Raw genomic sequence first — 19,859 nt, forward strand, 5'->3', positions numbered from 1 at the left:
TGTTAACTGGTGTTGGCTGTGCTAGGGATTTGTGGTTGTTAATAAAAGAATGAGACTGAAGTTGGTGGTGATTTGAGTTGCAGCTGCAGTTTGAATGATGGCTTGGAAGGAATTGGTGATTGCTGTTATGATAAAAAGGGATTGTTTATGAAGTTCAAATTTGGGATTGTTGGACATGATGTTCTCTAGTCTGCCGTACAGTTAAGTATGGTGATGCATTCGATGATGAACACTGGAGATATTTGTGTATTCTGAAGCTATTAATGATCATAGGAAAATGGATTGAATTGGTGTTGTGTTGATGTGTTGTAGGGGTAGAAAAGAGGTTGGAACTGAAGTAGTGATGCTGCAAATATTTCTTGTGAATCAAAGTTGCGGACGGACTACAGAGGGAGAAAAGTAGACTGTAAATCAGGACCCTTTGATTCAAGGGTAGACTTGTAAACTCATATAAATTATTTTACAAATTTAATTAAAATCAAGTCAATAATGGCTAATGAAAGTCAACGTTGGTCTTTAGACCAAACGCAAAGGCTGGACAAATGTTAGATCAAAGCCATTTTTTGGTCAAAATCTGAGTACCAAAAATCAAATAACCCTTAATTGTTAGATTCTGGGTAACTGACAATATTGAAGCCTGCAAGAAATAAAAATATTTATGATCGAACCTAGATCTGTATTTTTGTAAAATTAAATAATTGACTTCGGAAAGTTTAATGGAGTATTTGTAAAAAAATGTTTGGCTTCGTACGTCTATTTTGCAGCTCTCTGAAGCTCAAATGTAATATTACAGGTTCAAATTCGGTTATCAACCAAAGAACAATCTGTTTGATGATATTTTATGTTCTTAATATATTCACCAACATGTTTTTTGTTTTGTATTTGCAACAGTTGAGACACATATAATCGTTGCTTTTGCTGACGAAAAACCCGTCATTGAATAGTCAAGTAACGGAAATATTTATCCTCACGATTCGACCATTTTTTTTCGGCTCTCTGAATCTCAGATTCGGGACATCTATTTTTTTTTAGTTATATGAATCTCAAAATTAAATTAGGTTCGGTCATCAATCATAATAACAAAAAAAAAAGAATTCGCTTTTAATATATCAAATATTTCGAATCTAACAATAAAATAAGAAGTTGATTGTTCCTGCTCGTGCATGTTCTTGGCGGAAAAAGACAAAAAAAAAATTGATGAGATGTTGTGTTCTTGATATTTTATCTTGATCCATTAAGAATTATTATCATCACTAAATCTAATACATATGATCTGAACCTAACAATAAAAAAAGAAATTTAGTGTTCTTGATCACGTTCTTGGGAAGAAAAAAAGATGATCTTTTTTATTGGGATATTTTGTTCTTGATATTTTTATGGCCATTAGCCATTAGTATCTCAAATATATTCATGTTCTTGATAAGAAAAGCCAAACATGATTTAAATTCTCGATCGTGATCCATATGCAGCTAATTAAATCTCTCCAAATAAAAATCTAAATCTGTACGGTACGATTGATGATATTATCACACCTTGACCAAAAATCTTTTAAATCTAATATATCTTAATGGAAGAAAGATACAAAAGTAATACTAAAACTTAAAAGACAAAACATGATCTTTCTATTCCACCACATCTCACCTTCAATAAGTTAAAAAAGTGGCAATATAAAGTTTTAGCGCAACAAAAATGAGTGATGCTACGTTGACTAGGAGAATGTCTCGTGCATTCTCCCGTATCTCACATAAAAGGGAAGCTCGGGGGCACCCGAAGAAAACAGGGGATCGTGGTTTTTGTGTGAGTCACAGGAAAATGCACGGTACATTCTCCCGGTCAATCTATCATTTTCGAACAGAATTTCCTAACATACCGCTAGAAAACAAGATAAAAACCGCCTCTCTCATATATCTTAACATGGTGGGGCCTAAAAGGAGACCCTGCTAAAATCCTAGGGGCATGGGGCCCATCTTCATGTGAGAGAGACGATTTTTGCTTTGTTTTTAAGGAGGTACGTATAGTGACGGTTAGCGCAAATCATTTTTCTTTGGGAGAAAAGATGTCAGCAATTTTAAATAATATAAAAAATATTTAAAAACGATATATCTTTTGTAGCACTCGTACAAAATTCACAAAATTTATATGTTTGGAAAGCTCTTTCCGATATCCACAAAAAGTACTCATATGACTATATAATTTTCAGTTTTTAAAAAATTTAATTGACGCTCATGATGTGTTTTCAAAGAAAAAACTATGCACAAAAACTTCATAAGCTTATGCAATCACTTTTTCACATGTGCACCATTTTGTACACACATAAAAATAAAACATGCATGAAATTAGTCACTTATACACACACTCGGAGCTACTTCTTCATGAGAATTACACTGGTACACCAATACGTACACCCCTGCAAAACATGCATAAAACCACTTATTCATAACCACACACAAATCTACTTTTTCATGGAAAATACACAGGTGCACCAATACGTACACCCCTCCAAAACATACATAAAATCGATCATTCATAACCACACACAAACCTATTTATTCATGGGTACTAGTGCACCAATATGTACACCTCTACAAACATGCATAAAATCGATTAATCATAACCATACACAAACCTACTTTTTCATGAGAATTACACAGGTGCACCAATACGTACACCCCGCCAAAATATGCATAAAATCAATCATTCATAACCACACGCAAACCTCTTTTTTCATGTAAACTACACAGATATACCAATATGTACACCCCTCCAAAACATGCATAAAATCGATTATTGATAACGGGATACAAACATTCTTTATCATGGGAATTACATAGGTACACCAATATGTACTGCCATGCAAAACATGCATAAAATCCATCATTCATACCCACACACAAACCTATTTTTTCATGGGAATTACACCAGTGCACCAATATGTACATCCCTAAAAAACATGCATAAAATCGATCACTGACAACCGGACACAAACCTACTTTTACATGGAAATTACTAGAAACAGATTCAAGGGCGACTACTGTTCTTAAGGAATAAAACAAACTAAAGTCCAGACAAACCTAATCTAATCTGAACAATAATGGTCATAAGACTCATAAAAAAATAAAAAAAATTAAAAAAAATAAAAAAATGGTGAAAGATAAACACAAATCAGCTAAATCATCAAGTAAGAAGAAATTTGTACCCCATTAATATCTAAAAGTTGTCCATTGTTTTTCTCCACTTTCTTGAACTCCCACGAAAATTACCTAAACGCATAGCAAACATGCTAGTAAAATCATCTCATGATATCGAATAACAACAACTTAGGGTTTCATCAAGAAGTAGTTTTTTTATATTTTTGAAAGAGCACAATGTTGTATAATTATGTACACACCTACAAAAATTTGACATCCATACCCACAAAACAAACCAAATATTATTGACAAAGCACAATGGTGTACAACTATGTACACACCTAAAAAAATCCAACAAACCCAACATACATACCCACAAAAACGGCCATAAAATCATGAGAGCGCATAATGGTGTACAACTATGTACACGCTAACAAAAATTCAGCATTTATACCACAAAACATGCATATATTATTGAGATAGCACAGTGGTGTACAACTATGTACACACCTATAAAAAAATCTAAAAAGTAGACATCCATACCCACAAAACAAGTCATATATATTATTGAGATTGTCCAATGGTGTACAACTATGTACACACCTATAAAAACCCAACAAATTTAACATATACCCAAAACAGACCAAAAATGAGAGAGCACAATGATGTATAACTATGTACACACTTACAAAAATCAATCATGTATACCCAAAACATGTATATATTATTGAGATAGCACAATGGTGTACAACTATGTACACACCTATTAAAAAATCTAACAAATCCAACATCGATACCCACAAAACATCGATACCCACAAAATTTGATAAGTCTCTCTAAATATGTACACATTAATAATTCAAAAAAAATTGGGCACAAACAGTAATGGGCATTCAAAGCACTTGAAGTTAAGAGTACATCAAAAAAAATAATCTCAAAGGTGCATCCGTGTATAACAAAATGAGGACAATCAACATGTGTACAGTTATGTACAAATTAACATTCAACAGGTGTACAATTATGTACACATGAACAATCAGCATGTGTACAACTATGTGCACAATAGTAAAAAAAAAGAATATTAAGATAGCCATCAGAAAGGGAACCAAAGAAAATACCTTGCACCGTGTCGCAGCATCTTGGGCTGCAACTAACATCATAAGCTGAGGACTCATCTCTATCAGCTTTGACCTTCATTCCATCTGCACTTGAGAGAAAATAAAAAGGTTGAGAACTTGAGATACTAACAGATAATTTGTTTTTTCAAGTCTAAGCAACCAATTTACAAGAAAACATGACACTGCAGACAACAATAAAATATGGTTTCCTTTAGGTTTTACACAACAAACACAATAGAATATGGTTTCTTTTAAGACACCACTTATAAACCCATTGCAAACTAAATTTGGATTAAGAGCATTTCAAACAAAAAAAGACTGTGCAAGCGATGTCAAGTTTAAATTTATGTGTTTGTATTATATGCATCTTACCAAAAACATAAAGCTCCCAAGACATCCTCTTCCATTTTTATGTGCATCTTACTAAAAAAATCAGCAAAACACATAAAACCGACTTGTGGGCATATCTACGAAAACCATGCGAAGTATTTGAAATTTCGTAGCAAGTGTGCTCCGAAATGGAGATATCACGAGTGATATATGTATAACAAAATACTTCCGTTAAGAACAATAAGTAACTTTGCAATACTCATTTCCACAAACTATAGCTACTATTTGATTGATAATAAAACCTACCAATATTCAAATACTATGGTAATTAATTATAACTTAAACTATAACTGCTGTACAAGCATATACACCTCGTATAACAAGCATAAAAAACACAGTGCACTTTTATGTGCACCGTGTATAACTGGTGTACAAGAAAATACACCTATCTTGTAGAAACTACAAGCTCACGTGGCCTAACAGTTTAGAAGTTTTTGCAGCAGAGTGGTGCTTTTCCAACATCAGACCCAAAAAAAAATGTGTATAACTACTTGCACATTGGCAAAAAAAAATAAAAGATAAACAATAAATAATTATTAACTTAAAACATGTGTTCAACGCTAAAAATGGGCATTATAAAATTTTGGAGTAACTGTGCATCTGACCCACTCACCGAAAGTAACTTCTGTTTGTGGTAACCATTTGCAAGGAAAAGCCTCCTGCCAGCTTTGCATGCACTTGAGGGATTCCATCACTAGTGAACCCATGTGTACTTCTATCAACCACTATTTGTATCAGTCACCTGGATGTGGACAAATAAAATTTCATTAGGGCATATAAATACTAAATCTAGTATTACATCAGATTAACATTTGCGCAGTGGAATTAGTTAAGTTCAGATAAAATACACAAAATTCAAATACATAAAATATATAAAATACTAAATCTAGTATTACACAAAATTCAAAATAGTCCACTCTCTCCGTTATTTTTTTAATAGGCCAGTTTTTTTTTAGTGAAATTTAAGGAAATTAAGAGAACTAATCATTAAAAGTGGTCCTCATGACACTTGTCAATAAAAAAAGTGAAGTGAAATGATCCCCATGATACTTGTTAGCAAAAGAAGTAAAGTGAAGTGGTCCATATGACACTTTCATCAAAAGAAATTAAGAGAAAAGTGGTCCCAAAAAATTAAAATAACATTTGACTTTCCCAATTAAGAGACTGACCTATTTTTTGAAACTTTTATTTATAGAAACTGACCTATTAAAAAAGAACGGATGGAGAAGTATGAATACTAAATCTAGTATTACATCGGATTAGCATTTGCGCAGTGGAATTAGTTTAGACATGTGTTCATCTAGTTTGTATAGTCCAGTGTGGACCAAATACACAGAATAATCACTTCATAAACAACAAAAAATCTCAATTCATTTCTTCCTCCACATAAAAAATTAGTTAAGTTCAGATAAAATCCACTGTATGCTACATATGTTAAGGGCTCTCAATTTATCCAATTTTCTTACAGTGTTACACATTTAACTTTTATACACGTGCACTCCACAAATCAACTACCAAAAATCAATTCACATGAGCAAATTAACCAAGGAAATGAAATCAAAGTGCAATTTTGAAATTGTGATGGTATCAAAAATGAGTGATGAATAAAGACACCTAATCGAAGGGATAATGTTAACATACCAGTAAGTTGCAGAGTTTCAGAAACGACACCACCCCAAATCATAGCTCCAAGACAAATGTTAATCCAATTATAGACTATCATTAGTGTTTCTCGTCGCAAGCTTGTTTCTGCCGGATTAGCATGTGTAGAATGGGCTCTGAACCCAACACGGATTATACTAGGAGGAAAATGCGTCATTGTTAAACTCTTGTAGCTAGCTTAATCGAGAATTTAAACCTTCACCGGATGAGACTTCGTTTCCCAAGAGTATACGGATACCGACGGGTGCAACAACTTCGTTCTGCATCCAGGAGTTTGTCATATAGTTGACCATCCTACAATAGGCGCCTCGGCCTTACTGAATGGCATACACAGGTGCCATCAACCTCTCTATACACAGGTGCCGTTCAACCTAAACAGGGAATTTTTGATGTTCCGGAAATGTGGGAATACACAAACGCAAGCAGAACTTCAATATCCAGAATGAGAAAAGAAAAGCCCTGGAAAAGAGCAGGAAAGAACAGCAGCAAACTAACATGAGAATACTTTTTTACTAAACTAATCGAATAAGAATGAAGTATATCTAAGAATTATTTTACAGGAAAAATCTTACAGCAGGTACCTGAACTGAATTAAAATTTACAAAAACAAAACCTGAATCTTAAAGTATACAATTAAACTTTTATGACACTGAACATGTTTGATAACATGGGGAATTTAAAAGGAGGCATTTGTTCAAGTCATTCCTCAGTTCAATCAACGTGTCATTTGGCAGAATTTCAGTCTGGTGATAAGCGACTGCTACTGGCACCACTAGATTTGTTTTTCCCCGAGTATTTCTGTTTCAAGCAAATAGACAAGTTTTGTGTAAAGAAAGTGTCAAAAACTCAACATGATAAAAAACAGATGAATGGGAAGCAACAGTGGTGGGAAAATTCACCTGCTTTCCAAAGTCGAATGGAATGTATTTGTATTTGATCATGTGTAAGATCTGACGTTTCATTGTAAGAACAAATAAGACGATCCAGTAGCAAAGTAATATGGGCCAGAATACGGGTACATCAAACACAGAGAAAAATGTCATGAGAAATGCCACAGAGAATGCCTTTGTGAAGGAATACCTAAGACACATGTAAAAACAAGTTATTAGATTTCACCACTAAACCATTAGAGTTTCGATCATGTATTTGGCTTGATATATCATGTGTTTAGCTGGTAAGGGAAACCAGAAAAGAAAAATCACTAAGATAAACAATTCTGAAAAGAAACAGACAGCAAACTGGGACACCACCACAAGAACTGAAACCTGAAAATGAAAGGCCCTTGACAAAGAAATCACAATTGATAGTCCTAATAACTGCTGCTGAGACTTTATCAACTGATTAAATATTATGCCTGAACTGCTGACAGCAATGACACTCAAAAGCAGTACATACTATGACCAACAGGTTCAAGTAAGAGCAAACTCGAGATCCAGGTCTGTGTATTGCATATTACGTGGAACTCCTTCATTGATGATAAAGATCACCCCAGATCAAGTTAGTAACACCATTTTCCCATTACCACAGAACAATCAGAACAAGTATACAACTCATAGTTGTTTCTTTGACAACAAAGTTGTGCACTGACGTGAGATCCCAGCATTAATGACGGGTCCCAATAACAGATCACTTGGAACCACTTCCTATTCCATCTTCCATATAACCATTTAACACCAGGTAATACAACTTCTATGCCACTTATTCTATTTGGTTAGCTCCAGATACCTCACAACTCCTCAAAGCTTCATCTCGTAGTATGGTATATCGTTACTTTGCTATTTACTCTAACGGTGTCCTAATAGCTCATCACTGAAAACATGATAGCTTTATAAAGATTTTCTAATTCCTAATAAATCCTTTAAGAAAACAGTAGTGGACCGTCCTTTCTTACAAGGAACTCATGTTCATTTTGATATGAATTCTCAATACTACATAAAAAAAAGGAAAGAAAGCAGTTAACCGATCATAAACAACATAGAATGACCTTAACTATTCAGATAACAACAACCTGTTAAAAATCATGAAAACAGTTTACAAAGCAAAACGTAACAAATTACCAGAACTTAAACTCGGGAAGTCGACGAATGAAAGGTTTGAATTCATCAGAACCTTTTGTAGGCAATGAGGGACCATCCATTACCTCGAGTTCTGGATCAACCTTCGGTGACAGAAAACCAATCAATAGATTCAAAAGATAAATGCCCAAACCATAAGAGATGATATAAAACCCTTGAACATAATAAACACGTAGGATGTAAATCAGCGCAGCAACTAAAGTTCCAATCCATCTTTGAACTGGATGAGGAGTTGATCTATCCAAGTAATACTGAAAAGCCATTGAGAAATCGTGTCTCCACTTTGCCAATGGTGCCATAGCTGATGATGCACCATCACCCTCTCCTCCCTCCATCTAATTAGTTGTTTCAATTATCCTTGCATTCAATCTACAAAAATCATCATACAAACTTTACGAGTCACTCAAATTCAAACTACAAAACCCCAAATTGGGAAAAAATTGGCAATAAATCAAGTAATTTCCATTATTCCGTTAATATTAATACCTTTTCTTAGTTCAAGAAACCCGGATCTTAACTTACAGATCTTCTCTTTCAAAATAGAGAAACAAACCCTAAAAACTCCCTTTTCGATCGAAAATTTCAAAGATCAAACCCTAAAGAGTTTCTGTAAACAAAATCATTTAGATCTGAAATCATTTAATTGCATAAATAAAGCCTGAATTTAACAGAAATCTAACAAGAAAGACATCAAATCCTCATTTAAATTGACAACAATTAATATTAGAAAAAAATAAACAAAAGAAACAAATAACCAGTGAAGGATTGGAAATGAATGTTTTGCTTACAGAATTATTAGGGTTTGAATCTGAGCAAAGCAAAGCTGATGTTCTGCTGAGAAAGAAGAGGAACCGAATTCAGGTATCCTTCTCACAGAGTGTGACGAAGTCTATCGCATGGAGTCGTATTGTTCCCGGAAGATGCGAAATCGGACTGTTCTCTTTTGTTGAGGGTTCGTGTAAACTGGGTGTCTCGCTTTTTTTCGCTCTTGGTAGATCTCGGTCGCTGTTATCGTTAGAGGCAGATGGGAAAAAACGATTTAGTCCAAAAATCAGTTTAAAAGTACAGTTTAGTCCAGCCCGAATTACCTAGTTACAAATTAGTCCAAATATATGGAAATTATACTAATAACCTTTATTATTAACAGTTTAGTCCACATATTTGCATTTTAGTCCCAAATGACTCACGATGATGTCAACAATTTTAAATAATATATAAATAATTAAAAAACAACTAGTATGTAACCCGTGCTACGCACCGGGGCCGATGAGATCAACTCATTTGGTGTGGTGGGGCTTCGCCCCGCGCCCGTGGTTAAATGTGTTAGACTATTTTTGAACAATCTTTGATTAGTTTGATTTTCTATTTCTTTCTTTTTTTATATAAGTCAACAATTGTATTATAAGATAACAGGAATTACAAAAGGGGGCTCAGAAGGCCCCCACCCTCATAAAAGGGGTTAAAAAAATAGCTACCCTGAGAGCCAAGGAAGCCCTTAAAAGGCAAAGCAACAAAACTGAGATAAATAGCCACTCAAAAGAAGAAAAATAGAAAAAAGGCAAAATACCTAACTCATATTCAACTCTAAACCAATAAAGAACTAAATTGCAGCAAATCTTTTCATATCCTTGCAGAATTCGTCTCTAAAAGATGAATCAAAAATAAATTTTTCACGAACCCCAAGAGCGAAAATTCCTTGTAAAGCCTTAAGCTTCTCCTTTGTTAACAATTCAATTCCTTTTTCCTTGCTAGGCTCCATATTACTAGTGGAAACTTTATGTTTTTGCAGCAAAGAGTTGTGTGCGGCTATAGTTTCCCAGTCCTACGCAGAGCCGGAGATCTCTCTTGTTGCACTTTAATACCCAACTCATTACTATCATATTCCGAATCAGAGTCCTTATTAGACCCTGAGAACTGATTACTTGGAATTCCTTTTGTCGTTTCTGTCCCCTTGTCCGGTGGTAGGTCACCCCACTTCTTCCCTTTAACACCTGAGGCTTCCTTTGTTACTGAAAAATCTTCTTCCACATGGTCTGAATCAATTTCATCATAAACAGACTCATTTAAACCCCCCTCATCTTGGAGTACACTAAATTTATTCGGAGACAAAGTTACTCCATGATTAGGTATATGAACTGCAGAATTCAACGAGGAGGTTTTAGCTGAAGCAGACGCAGTAGCTACCTGCTTAGCTTTCTCAAAATCTTCAGTTTCCTTCCATAATTTAGTTTCAGATGTGGATAAATCTGCTTCCAGATTTTTCATAGCAGCACGCTCCTCATCACTGACTACAACATTATCTATTTCGATATCATCAATCGTTGAATCAATGTTTTGTTTACCTGATTTTCTATGATTTACCTAGGGCTGCACAAGACCCGCCCACGATACCCATACCCACCCGTACCCGCTAAACCCGTGGGTTTTTAGTCCATACCCGTCCGTTGTGGGTGCGGGGTTGGTTATGAAAAAAAATACCCGCTGTCTGTGGGTGCGAGGTTGGTTTTAGCTCATACCCGCCCATACCCGCCCGAAAAACCCGCAAAATATATACCTTTAGATAAAATTAATCCTAGTCGTCCGATCCATTATGAAACCCTAAGAATTTGGAGATTCAAAATTGCAGCAGGCTGGAGTATCATCCTTCTGACAAACAGATGCAACGCCTGACCCCCCTCCTAATAGGTTTTTCTCGTTTCTCTCTCTCTATATGACTGACTTCAGAAAATTATTACTTGCCTAACTATTTCCCTCCATATTTTACATTGGGATTTCAGCTAATGGATCTTCTACCTTACCGCTGAGCCTCATACCACGGAATCCGTACATGTACCTAGAGCTTCTTGCACGTAGGAGGTCTGGGATCTTCTCAAATCAAAACAAAGAGGCAAGTCCAAACTAAATTTTTATTATTTATTTCGGTACTGGAATGAACTTGTATGTATAACCTATAAATCTATACACAGAAACGCTGGATTGATAGTTCTGGCCGCAACTGCTTCATGTTGTTTTCAAGGAGTTTCAATATCGCATGGGGGGACAACACACGTTACTGGACATGGCTTTGAATAACAGAGCCATCGGCAGCAAGGTGAGAGAAAATTTAGTTAACTAGATGATCATTGAATATAAAGCGGGTTAAATCCACTTAAACCCATACCCGCCCAACCCGCAGCGGGCGGGTATTAACATCCGCCCGCTGTTTGTGGGTGCGGGGTTGGTTATAAAAATAAAAACCCGCAGTCTATGGGTGCGAGGTTGGTTTTAGCTTATACCCGCCCATACCCGCCCATGTGCAGCCCTAGCTTTACCGGTTGCCAAACTTGTTGTGCAGGCTTTTCAGCAAGTATCGTCTGTTGTTTTGCAGTTTTCTCAGCAAGTATCGTATTTGTTCATCTCTCTTAGAAGGGTGCGACTTTGCTAGCTTCTTTTTGCACTCATCCTCCATATGCCCAATTATATTGCAAATTTGAACAAAAATTTGGATAGTTAGGTATCTCAATGTATTGCCAAAACTTCCTTCCTCCCGTTGAAAGACGAATACGTTCTGGAATGTGTTTGGCGTAATCTATATCAACAAGCACAATGATAGGGTGTAGAATACATCCTATTTATTATCTATTGTTTATGTTTTTTCTGCTATTTTTCTTGTAAATTATGTATTTTACGCGTGTTTTGAGTTTTATAGCTATTATGGAGTCGCACGGAGGAAAAGAAGAAGAAATCACTCAAATTAAGCAAAAAGGACAAAACTGTCATTTCCAGGGCAAACTATCTGGAGCCGACCAAAGGTTAAGGGGTAACTCTCTTATGGAGAAGTATTAAAAGACAGCGACCACAGGTTAAGGGGTAACTCTCCGAATTATTTTATTAAAAACAATTAAGGGCGGTCATGTTCTATTAATAGAAGAAACAAGGATACTGCTCGTCGTATTAAAGACGACAAAGATCTATTATACTTCTTTTGTTTCTGAAAGACCGTCCTCTATTCCATTTTGGTCTGTTTCAAAATTGTGTCCAACTTCTGTTTATAGTCATATTTTTCCAATAAACACTCTAATATACCCTTAAAGTTTTATATTCATAAATTCTTTCTTAATGGCCCAATCTAAAATATTAATTAGATTTGTATAATTAAGGAAACAAATATATTCTTCATTCCTTTTAGCTTTCCTTTTTTATTTTCTATTTACAATCACATAACATTTTTTGGTAGTTTTATTACTAACATTTTTATCCAAATAAATTAGGCAAGTAACTAAAGGTATGCATGTAAACTACTACGGTCTCCTTAATATTTTGACAAAGTCAAAACGAACTGTCTTTTGGAAATGGAGGGAGTATAAGAAACAAGGAGACTACTCATCGTATTAAAGACGACAAAGACATGGAGGTAGTCAACCTGTTAAATCAGGGATTATCGCACCCGCGAGCGTCACAGGAGCAAACAACGCTTGGTGAATGGAAGTGGCTTATTATGGAAGCCCAGATACGGTTTATTATGGAAACCGTTGGGTTTATTATGGAAACCCACGGGGCTTATTATGGAAGCCCAAATGGCTTATTATAGAAGTCATTTTGAGAAAGACACAAGTCTTGGGAGATGGGCAAGGATCTTCCAAGATGATTTCAAATCTTGCAGAGATAAATTTTATCTCTCAAGATAAATACAAATGTTGTGGGGATATACACAAAATCTTGATATGATAATATGGATCTCTCATGATATACAAGTATCTTACTAGATAAACATAGATTCTCATGGAAATATGCAAATATTTGAGGATAAGTGTAGATCCAAAGGAATATTCTGGATAACTGTGAATCTAGGTTATTATGGAACCAAATCAGGGTTTTATGCCTATAAATAAAGGCTAAAATCCAACTCAAAAGGTACACAATTTCTATTCCTTTTCTCCACAACTCACCTGTTTAAGAACTCCCTCTGACTTTAGCATCAGAGTGTCTTTGCAGGTACCACCACCACTTTTCATGAACAATTCTTTGGAGTTTTTCATCAACGACAGCGATTGGATCATCTTACACACATCTCGGGTGATTAATTTTTGCACCAACAATGTGCACTTCTAGCATTTCACATTTCCTTTTGTTTTGTTTTATTTTGAAAATTTAATTTCACAAATTTGCATATATATATATATCTTCCAAAAATTTTACAGATAAAATCGTTGCATAGGATAATTTGTTAATAAAAAAAAATTGACAAAAAAAATGTGTAATTATGTTTGATTGGAATTATTCATAGGTGTATAAAATTTAGTCATTTTAACTCCAAAATTTGTGGAGTCAACTCCTTTTCTGATTATTTTAATATCTGCCTATAAAATTAATACATGAACTTAGGTTTATAATATCAAATTCATATCATCAAATCATTAGATACTTAAAGGTTATCAGACTCCCTATCCCTTAGAAAATCAAACTATCGTAGCAGATGGAGTATTGAGCACCAAAATTAGGAGAGGAAAGAGAAAATCCGTTTTTTTCCTTTCCCTTAGGCGATTTTGGGTTTTCTCACGTAGCTTGAATCTTTTGATCAATTGATTCAAGATGACTGTAGTTTCTATTGGCGATCCTTCCAGCTCAAATCAGAGCCATGTGAAATCCGTTTCTTTTTCTGAAAAGGTGAAGGGAAGGAAAACCCTAAACCCTACCACCATTGATCTATCAACTCTACCAAATCCTACTCTTAATGAGGGTGAACCGGTGCTGGAAATTCCTACAGATTTATTTCAAGAGGGGTGTAAGCGTTTTCAACACAGTCTCATTGCGAGACTTGATTTTACCGGCTTGAAATTCAATCAAGTTAAAGAATCCCTAATGGGTCAGTGGATTTTTTCTTCCAATCAACGCAGTTTCATCCCGATGAGCAAATGATTCTTCATTGTTAGATTATTGGCTGAGCCAGACAAAGAGTTCATCTCTCGATCAAAATGGTTAGTGAATCAACAACAGTTGAAGATGATAGATTGGTATACGGGGATTAACCCTGAAAATCAAAGAACATCCATGCAGCTACATGGGTTAGGTTTCCAGGTCTCCATGTTGAGCTATGGAAAGAGAGATCGTTGTTGGCAATGGGGAAAGTGCTAGGTACTCTTGTAGTGGTTGATCAAAAAACTCTTGATCTCGAGTACGGCCATTTTGCTGTTGTGTGATGCGTGTCGTAACCACAACAAATTAATTAATATTTTTTCACCTAATTAACAAGTAATATAGTGTAGTCAAGTTCGTTCCCACGAGGAGCAAGAGATTTTTAGTTGTAAAATCGTCACAAAAGGGGGGAAATTATTGGTTTAGATAAAAGCAAAAGAAAGTAAACAAAGCAATTAAAAGATAAAGGAAAATCAATAAGAGAGACAAGACTAAGGAATCCTTCTTCGTTGCAAAACGATGTTTCAAGTTATGTTTTTCATCCACATGTCATTAATCACAGATTATCACCAACCGTAGGATAGCAGGTTCGCTTAGCTAACCCCAAAATCCCTTGTATCACTGAGCAACAGGTCCGCTTAGTTATCAGATTCTATTCAAAAGAACCACCTTGAGGTTCTCTTACAAGATGTAATTCCCCGAACGCATTAAGATTTATGAATTTAGGTTTAGTACTAGTAGTTAGACTCGGTTCGCTTGGTCCACTTTCTAGCGTTGTTTTCACACACAATTGCTCCATGGAATCCCTCCGCAAGGTCTCGTGTTTTCTACTTGTGTAAAGTGTCGAGAACGATTACGTATTCCCTAACTTATACTAGATTTAGGTTGAGTTAACAAATCAATTCAGCATGCACTCTAAATAATCTAACAAACAACCATGAATGTATAAACATTCCAATTAGTAAAAACAAACGATAATCATGTGAAAAACTTCAAGGTAGATTTTAAAACAATAACTCAAATCATGTCAAGAACTAGGAAATCATCCTCAATCAATAAGAAAATTATCTACTCATGTTTTTGAAATTAACACAAATATTTAAAAGGAGAATTTTGAAGTTCACACAAATAACTAAAAGAAGAATTTTGAAAAGCAAGCAAAAACACAAGTGTTGTGTGTGTAAAAGTGTGCAAAAAGTGTAGAAGTGTATAGAAAAGTAGAGAACTTCTCTATTTATAGGCTTCAATTTCCTAGCAATCCTCTTAGGAATAGACTCCCTTTCCTTAATTCCACATTCCATATCCTTGTCTTTGTAAAATTTTCCACCTTGTCCTTCCAAATTCAAGTCCAATTCCTCAAACCCATGAGTCTAGAAAATTCTTCACAAATTTCTGTATTTTTGGTCGCCTGAAAAGTTCTCGGGATCACCGGAATTCGGCCTGAAAAGTCGCTGCCGTTCGCCTGAGTTCTGCTGCCGTGGACCGAATATTCCATCACAGCACCGTCCAAGTTAACGGTCAAACGGGTCAAGCTGTTAGTCAAGAAAGTCAAGTAAGAGGTATTCAGCCGAGAAAGCTGATCTGACTCGGTCTAACTAGCTGATTTATTACGGCTCATCGAACTCACTGAGTTGACTCGTTGGCAAGGAAATCCGACAGAGTTTCGTTTTTTTCTTCGACATCTCCAGGCCAAATTTAGGCCATTCTTCTTCTTCCCTGTAACAACCTATACATACATCTAGTTCTTTTCACGCCATTCTTCACTGCAGAGCTTCACTTGTCTTCTGCTATTCAGCACAATGAGCTTATATTCTGCACTACCAACACATAATAATGGTCTGCCATTCTTCTTCTCTGTTGAACTCGAGCCTCAGATGCCACCCATATCCATCGATCCGATTCTTCTTCATCAGCAGCTCTATTTCCTCTCTGTTCATTACAGCTGCAATAATAAATCCAGGGTAAACCCATTCTTACTAATTAATCCAGGATCCTCTTATCACAGTCAAACCCTACAAACTCGATCTGATTCAACCCATCAATTATCCATATCAACAGCACATAAACTCTTTGATTCGAACCCGATCTCCACCACCAACCCATCTTCTCAACTTCACAGTGAAACCTTGAATCAGCACCTCCATCATCGTTCTAACTCAATCCCATCTCTCTTGTAAATCTCGATATCTTCACAAACCCTATCATTTCTTCTTAATTTCATCAATTCGAACCCAATAGCAGCCTCAGTTCCTTCTCGATCTAATTTCTCCATTACCAGCACCATCTCCTTCGTCTTACTCTTTCCTTTCGAATTGAATCAGCAGATGAGCTGCCGTTTTCTCCTTCTTTATTTCAGGTGGATGGAACAGAAATGAGAGAATACTCTCTCGATTTTAGGGTTAAAGAAACGGGGTTGGATATTCATCACCCGGTCACCTTGATAAGGGATACCCAGCTGGCAGTCCCTTAACCTGTGGTCGCTGTCTTTTAATACTTCTCCATAAGAGAGTTACCCCTTAACCTTTGGTCGGCTCCAGATAGTTTACCCCGGAAATGACAGTTTTGTCCTTTTTGCTTAAATTGAGTGATTTCTTCTTCTTTTCCTCCGTGCGACTCCATAGTAGCTATAAAACTCAAAACACGCGTAAAATACATAATTTACAAGAAGAATAGCAGAGAAAGCATAAAAAATAGATAATAAATAGGATGTATTCTACACCCTATCAAATTTCCCCACACTTAGACTTTGCTAGTCGTCGAGCAAATCAAACTAAAACTTACAACTTCAAAGCGTTCCAGCGTCCCAAGCATCCAAAAATCTATGAGGACATAGAGTTTCTGCATGCTAATAATAAGAAGTTAGAAATACTAAAGAACATATTCTCATTCTTAAATGTTGAGTGAGAAACAACCACACCATAATGAGAGAACGCGTGTTTGAGAGCGATCAATAAGCATTTCTCCTCGACTTCTGCCTCACCAAAAAGGATTTTATGAAATTGCACTCAAAAGACGGATTTTTTATGGTCCTCACATGTGTGCAGGTAGGAATGAAGAGAGAAATCCTGCAACACGTTGAATGGTGGGAAGGACAACTTCCGAAATATTTTAAAAACCCACATCTTTTAACATTTTGAAAAACCATTTTTCTGACGATCTCTAAGAAAGGAAATCAACCACTATTATCGAGGATGAGATTACTTACTCACCTTCACATCCCATTGCAATGATGATAACGCCACTCTCACAACATCCAATAGAAACGTCTTCCGCTCCTTATATGTAAGTCTTCAACATGTATACAAATTATGCTCGTTGTATGTTGCTTTACTTGAATTTGAAATTTGCTCTTTTTCTCGTTCCGTTGCTTGTAAACCTTGAACGTCTTCAACTTTCCTTGTAGATTTTTATGTTGCTCCTTGTTGATGATGATGGTGTTTCTATGGACCCGATGTTGTCGAGAGAGAGAATGGTGCTAACTGCAAATCGAACTACAAGAAGGAGGCTTTCATCTATAGACATCACCCTCATGATTGACAAAATTAGCACTCAAGAGATCAAAGAGTAGTGCTGAAAATTGGTGTGAAGCTGGGTAGCTCACCATTCTACCCGGAATTAGTGTATGGTGACACACACTCAAAAGAAAGCTCTTTAGTTAGATGGAAAAAATTTATTTTTGGTGCCTCACATGATATAAATAGGGTAGTCTCCACTAATGATTGATCAACAACTCTAATAATGCATTTCTCCATGATCCTAATTTGCATCACCGGCATGATTAAATCCATTATTTAACACTCTAACAAACAAGAAATCCGAACGTAGCCCCCCAACACTTCCAAGTTCAGTTATGTCAGTTAGAATTCTCTATGTGAACTTACCTAGAAGTATGCTAGTGACTCTAAAATCTCTACAAGTTGGAGGTTTTATGCAGTACTTTTTTTTTAATTAAAATACATGCTTAACCACTCCCCCACACTTAAACCTTACATTGTCCTCAATGTAATTGAATCGTCCTAGTAAAGTGAAGGTGAGAAATTTTAACATGATATGGAATAAGAAAAATAAATAAACAAAAATAAAAAGAAACAAAAGGATAAGAAATACAAAACCTATGGGTTGCCTCCCATTTAGCGCTTGTTTTAAAGTCGACGGCCCGACTTGCCACTTGTAAGATTCACTCCCCATATACTAACAATCGGAAAATTTGGGGATCCACCCATAGTACCTGTTTTTCAAACACTAGCTTCATACAAATATTAGCACAAGAAAACAATAGTGAAATTATCGCCCAATAGAAATTTCCCCCACACTTATTCTTGTCCACACTCGGAAGTGTACAGAGAACATAGAATTTGGGAACTTCTATGGTTTCCTCTTGGAAAACTTGCATGGTGTTAGCATCAAGTGTTTCCAATGGTGGATATCTAGAAACAAAGTCATCCAAAAATACTTTCGAAGCACATACATTCAAACCAATAAGAGGTAAAGGATAAGAATCAATATGCAAAGTGTTAGACAAACCTTGCACAATCTCTTGTTTTGCGGAATCCTCTTCATCCTTAGAGAATTCATATGAATTACTTACCTCTTGTATTTCGTGGTCCTCTATCAAATCTTGCAACCATTCGTCATTATTTTCTACCTTAACCAAAGTCTCGGCATCATTATAATCATTAAAATCTTTAGCAAGCTCAATTGGGTCTTCCACAATATCATTCAATTCGGTTCCGTTCTCAAGCATCACCTCTTCAACATCCTCGTCGTCGGAATCGGGCCATTCCTCTCTCATAAAATCTTCTTCGGTGTAAATATCAAGATCTTCTTGTGAGGGTGTTACACCGTTTATAACAATAGGTAAGTGATAACCAATCTCCTCCTTTTGAATAGGCGAAGGATCCTTATTATGATCCGGAGTTGGAAGAAATTTATCCTTGTTACAAGAATTTTCATAAGGTTCAAAATCATCATCGTAACCCATATAATAACGTTTTTCACGCTCCATTCTTAAAGCTCTTTTAGCTTCAAGAATTTCTTCATCTGATACTAGACCTTCATCGATTAATTGATAGAACCTTCTCTCAAGTTCCCTCAAACTAGGTTGCCTTACACCGAGGAGATCACACATAGATTTAGAAGCATAAATATCCTCCCCTCCTAGTGATCGTTCACTTACATACCCGTCATAAGGTTGTTGATATGTATGAGAATATCCAAAAAGTTTGTATCCTAAGGATGGTTGGAAGTTGCCATAATGTTGAGGTTGAAAACCGTATTGATGGTTGTAATATGCTTGCTCTTGTCCACCATACATGGAAAACTGATACCTGAAATAAGATTCTCAAAAACTAAGTTAGATACGATATAGAATCCAACAAAGCAAGAATAAAGCAAAAAGAAAAATAAAAACAACTAAAATCGTCCGCTGCTCCCCGGCAGCGACGCCAAAATTTGATGCGTGTTGTAACCACAACAAATTAATTAATATTTTTCCACCTAATTAACAAGTAATATAGTGTAGTCAAGTTCGTTCCCACGAGGAGCAAGAGATTTTTAGTTGTAAAATTGTCACAAAAGGGGAGAAATTATTG

At 35.8% G+C, this 19,859-nt stretch overlaps 1 protein-coding gene across 2 annotated transcripts; it reads right to left on the minus strand.

Moving 5' to 3' along the window:
* Nucleotides 1-6,794: 6,794 nt before the first annotated feature.
* Nucleotides 6,795-9,379, minus strand: LOC113357065 (protein RER1A-like). Of its 2 annotated transcripts, XM_026600330.1 has the most exons (5): nucleotides 9,162-9,358; nucleotides 8,860-8,980; nucleotides 8,356-8,742; nucleotides 7,198-7,378; nucleotides 6,795-7,096 (listed from the first exon to the last, which is right to left on the minus strand). In XM_026600330.1, exons 3-5 carry the CDS (start codon nucleotides 8,706-8,708, stop codon nucleotides 7,037-7,039), a joined length of 594 nt encoding a protein of 197 aa, XP_026456115.1. In that variant the 5' UTR covers nucleotides 8,709-8,742; nucleotides 8,860-8,980; nucleotides 9,162-9,358; the 3' UTR covers nucleotides 6,795-7,036. The 2 variants fall into 2 exon arrangements, with proteins under 2 accessions (XP_026456115.1, XP_026456116.1); XM_026600331.1 differs by lacking the exon at nucleotides 8,860-8,980 and having other exon boundaries at nucleotides 9,162-9,379.
* Nucleotides 9,380-19,859: the final 10,480 nt, after the last annotated feature.

Source organism: Papaver somniferum, chromosome 3, assembly GCF_003573695.1.
Source record: "Papaver somniferum cultivar HN1 chromosome 3, ASM357369v1, whole genome shotgun sequence".
Taxonomy (NCBI): domain Eukaryota; kingdom Viridiplantae; phylum Streptophyta; class Magnoliopsida; order Ranunculales; family Papaveraceae; genus Papaver; species Papaver somniferum.

Coding starts and splice junctions, on each gene's coding strand:
- LOC113357065 (XM_026600331.1), bottom strand. CDS start 8,708: ATGGAGGGAGGAGAGGGTGATGGTGCATCATCAGCTATGGCACCATTG. Junction 7,379..8,355: donor CTTCCCGAGTTTAAGTTCTG/GTAATTTGTTAC, acceptor CATGTGTCTTAG/GTATTCCTTCACAAAGGCAT. Junction 7,097..7,197: donor CATTCGACTTTGGAAAGCAG/GTGAATTTTCCC, acceptor TGCTTGAAACAG/AAATACTCGGGGAAAAACAA.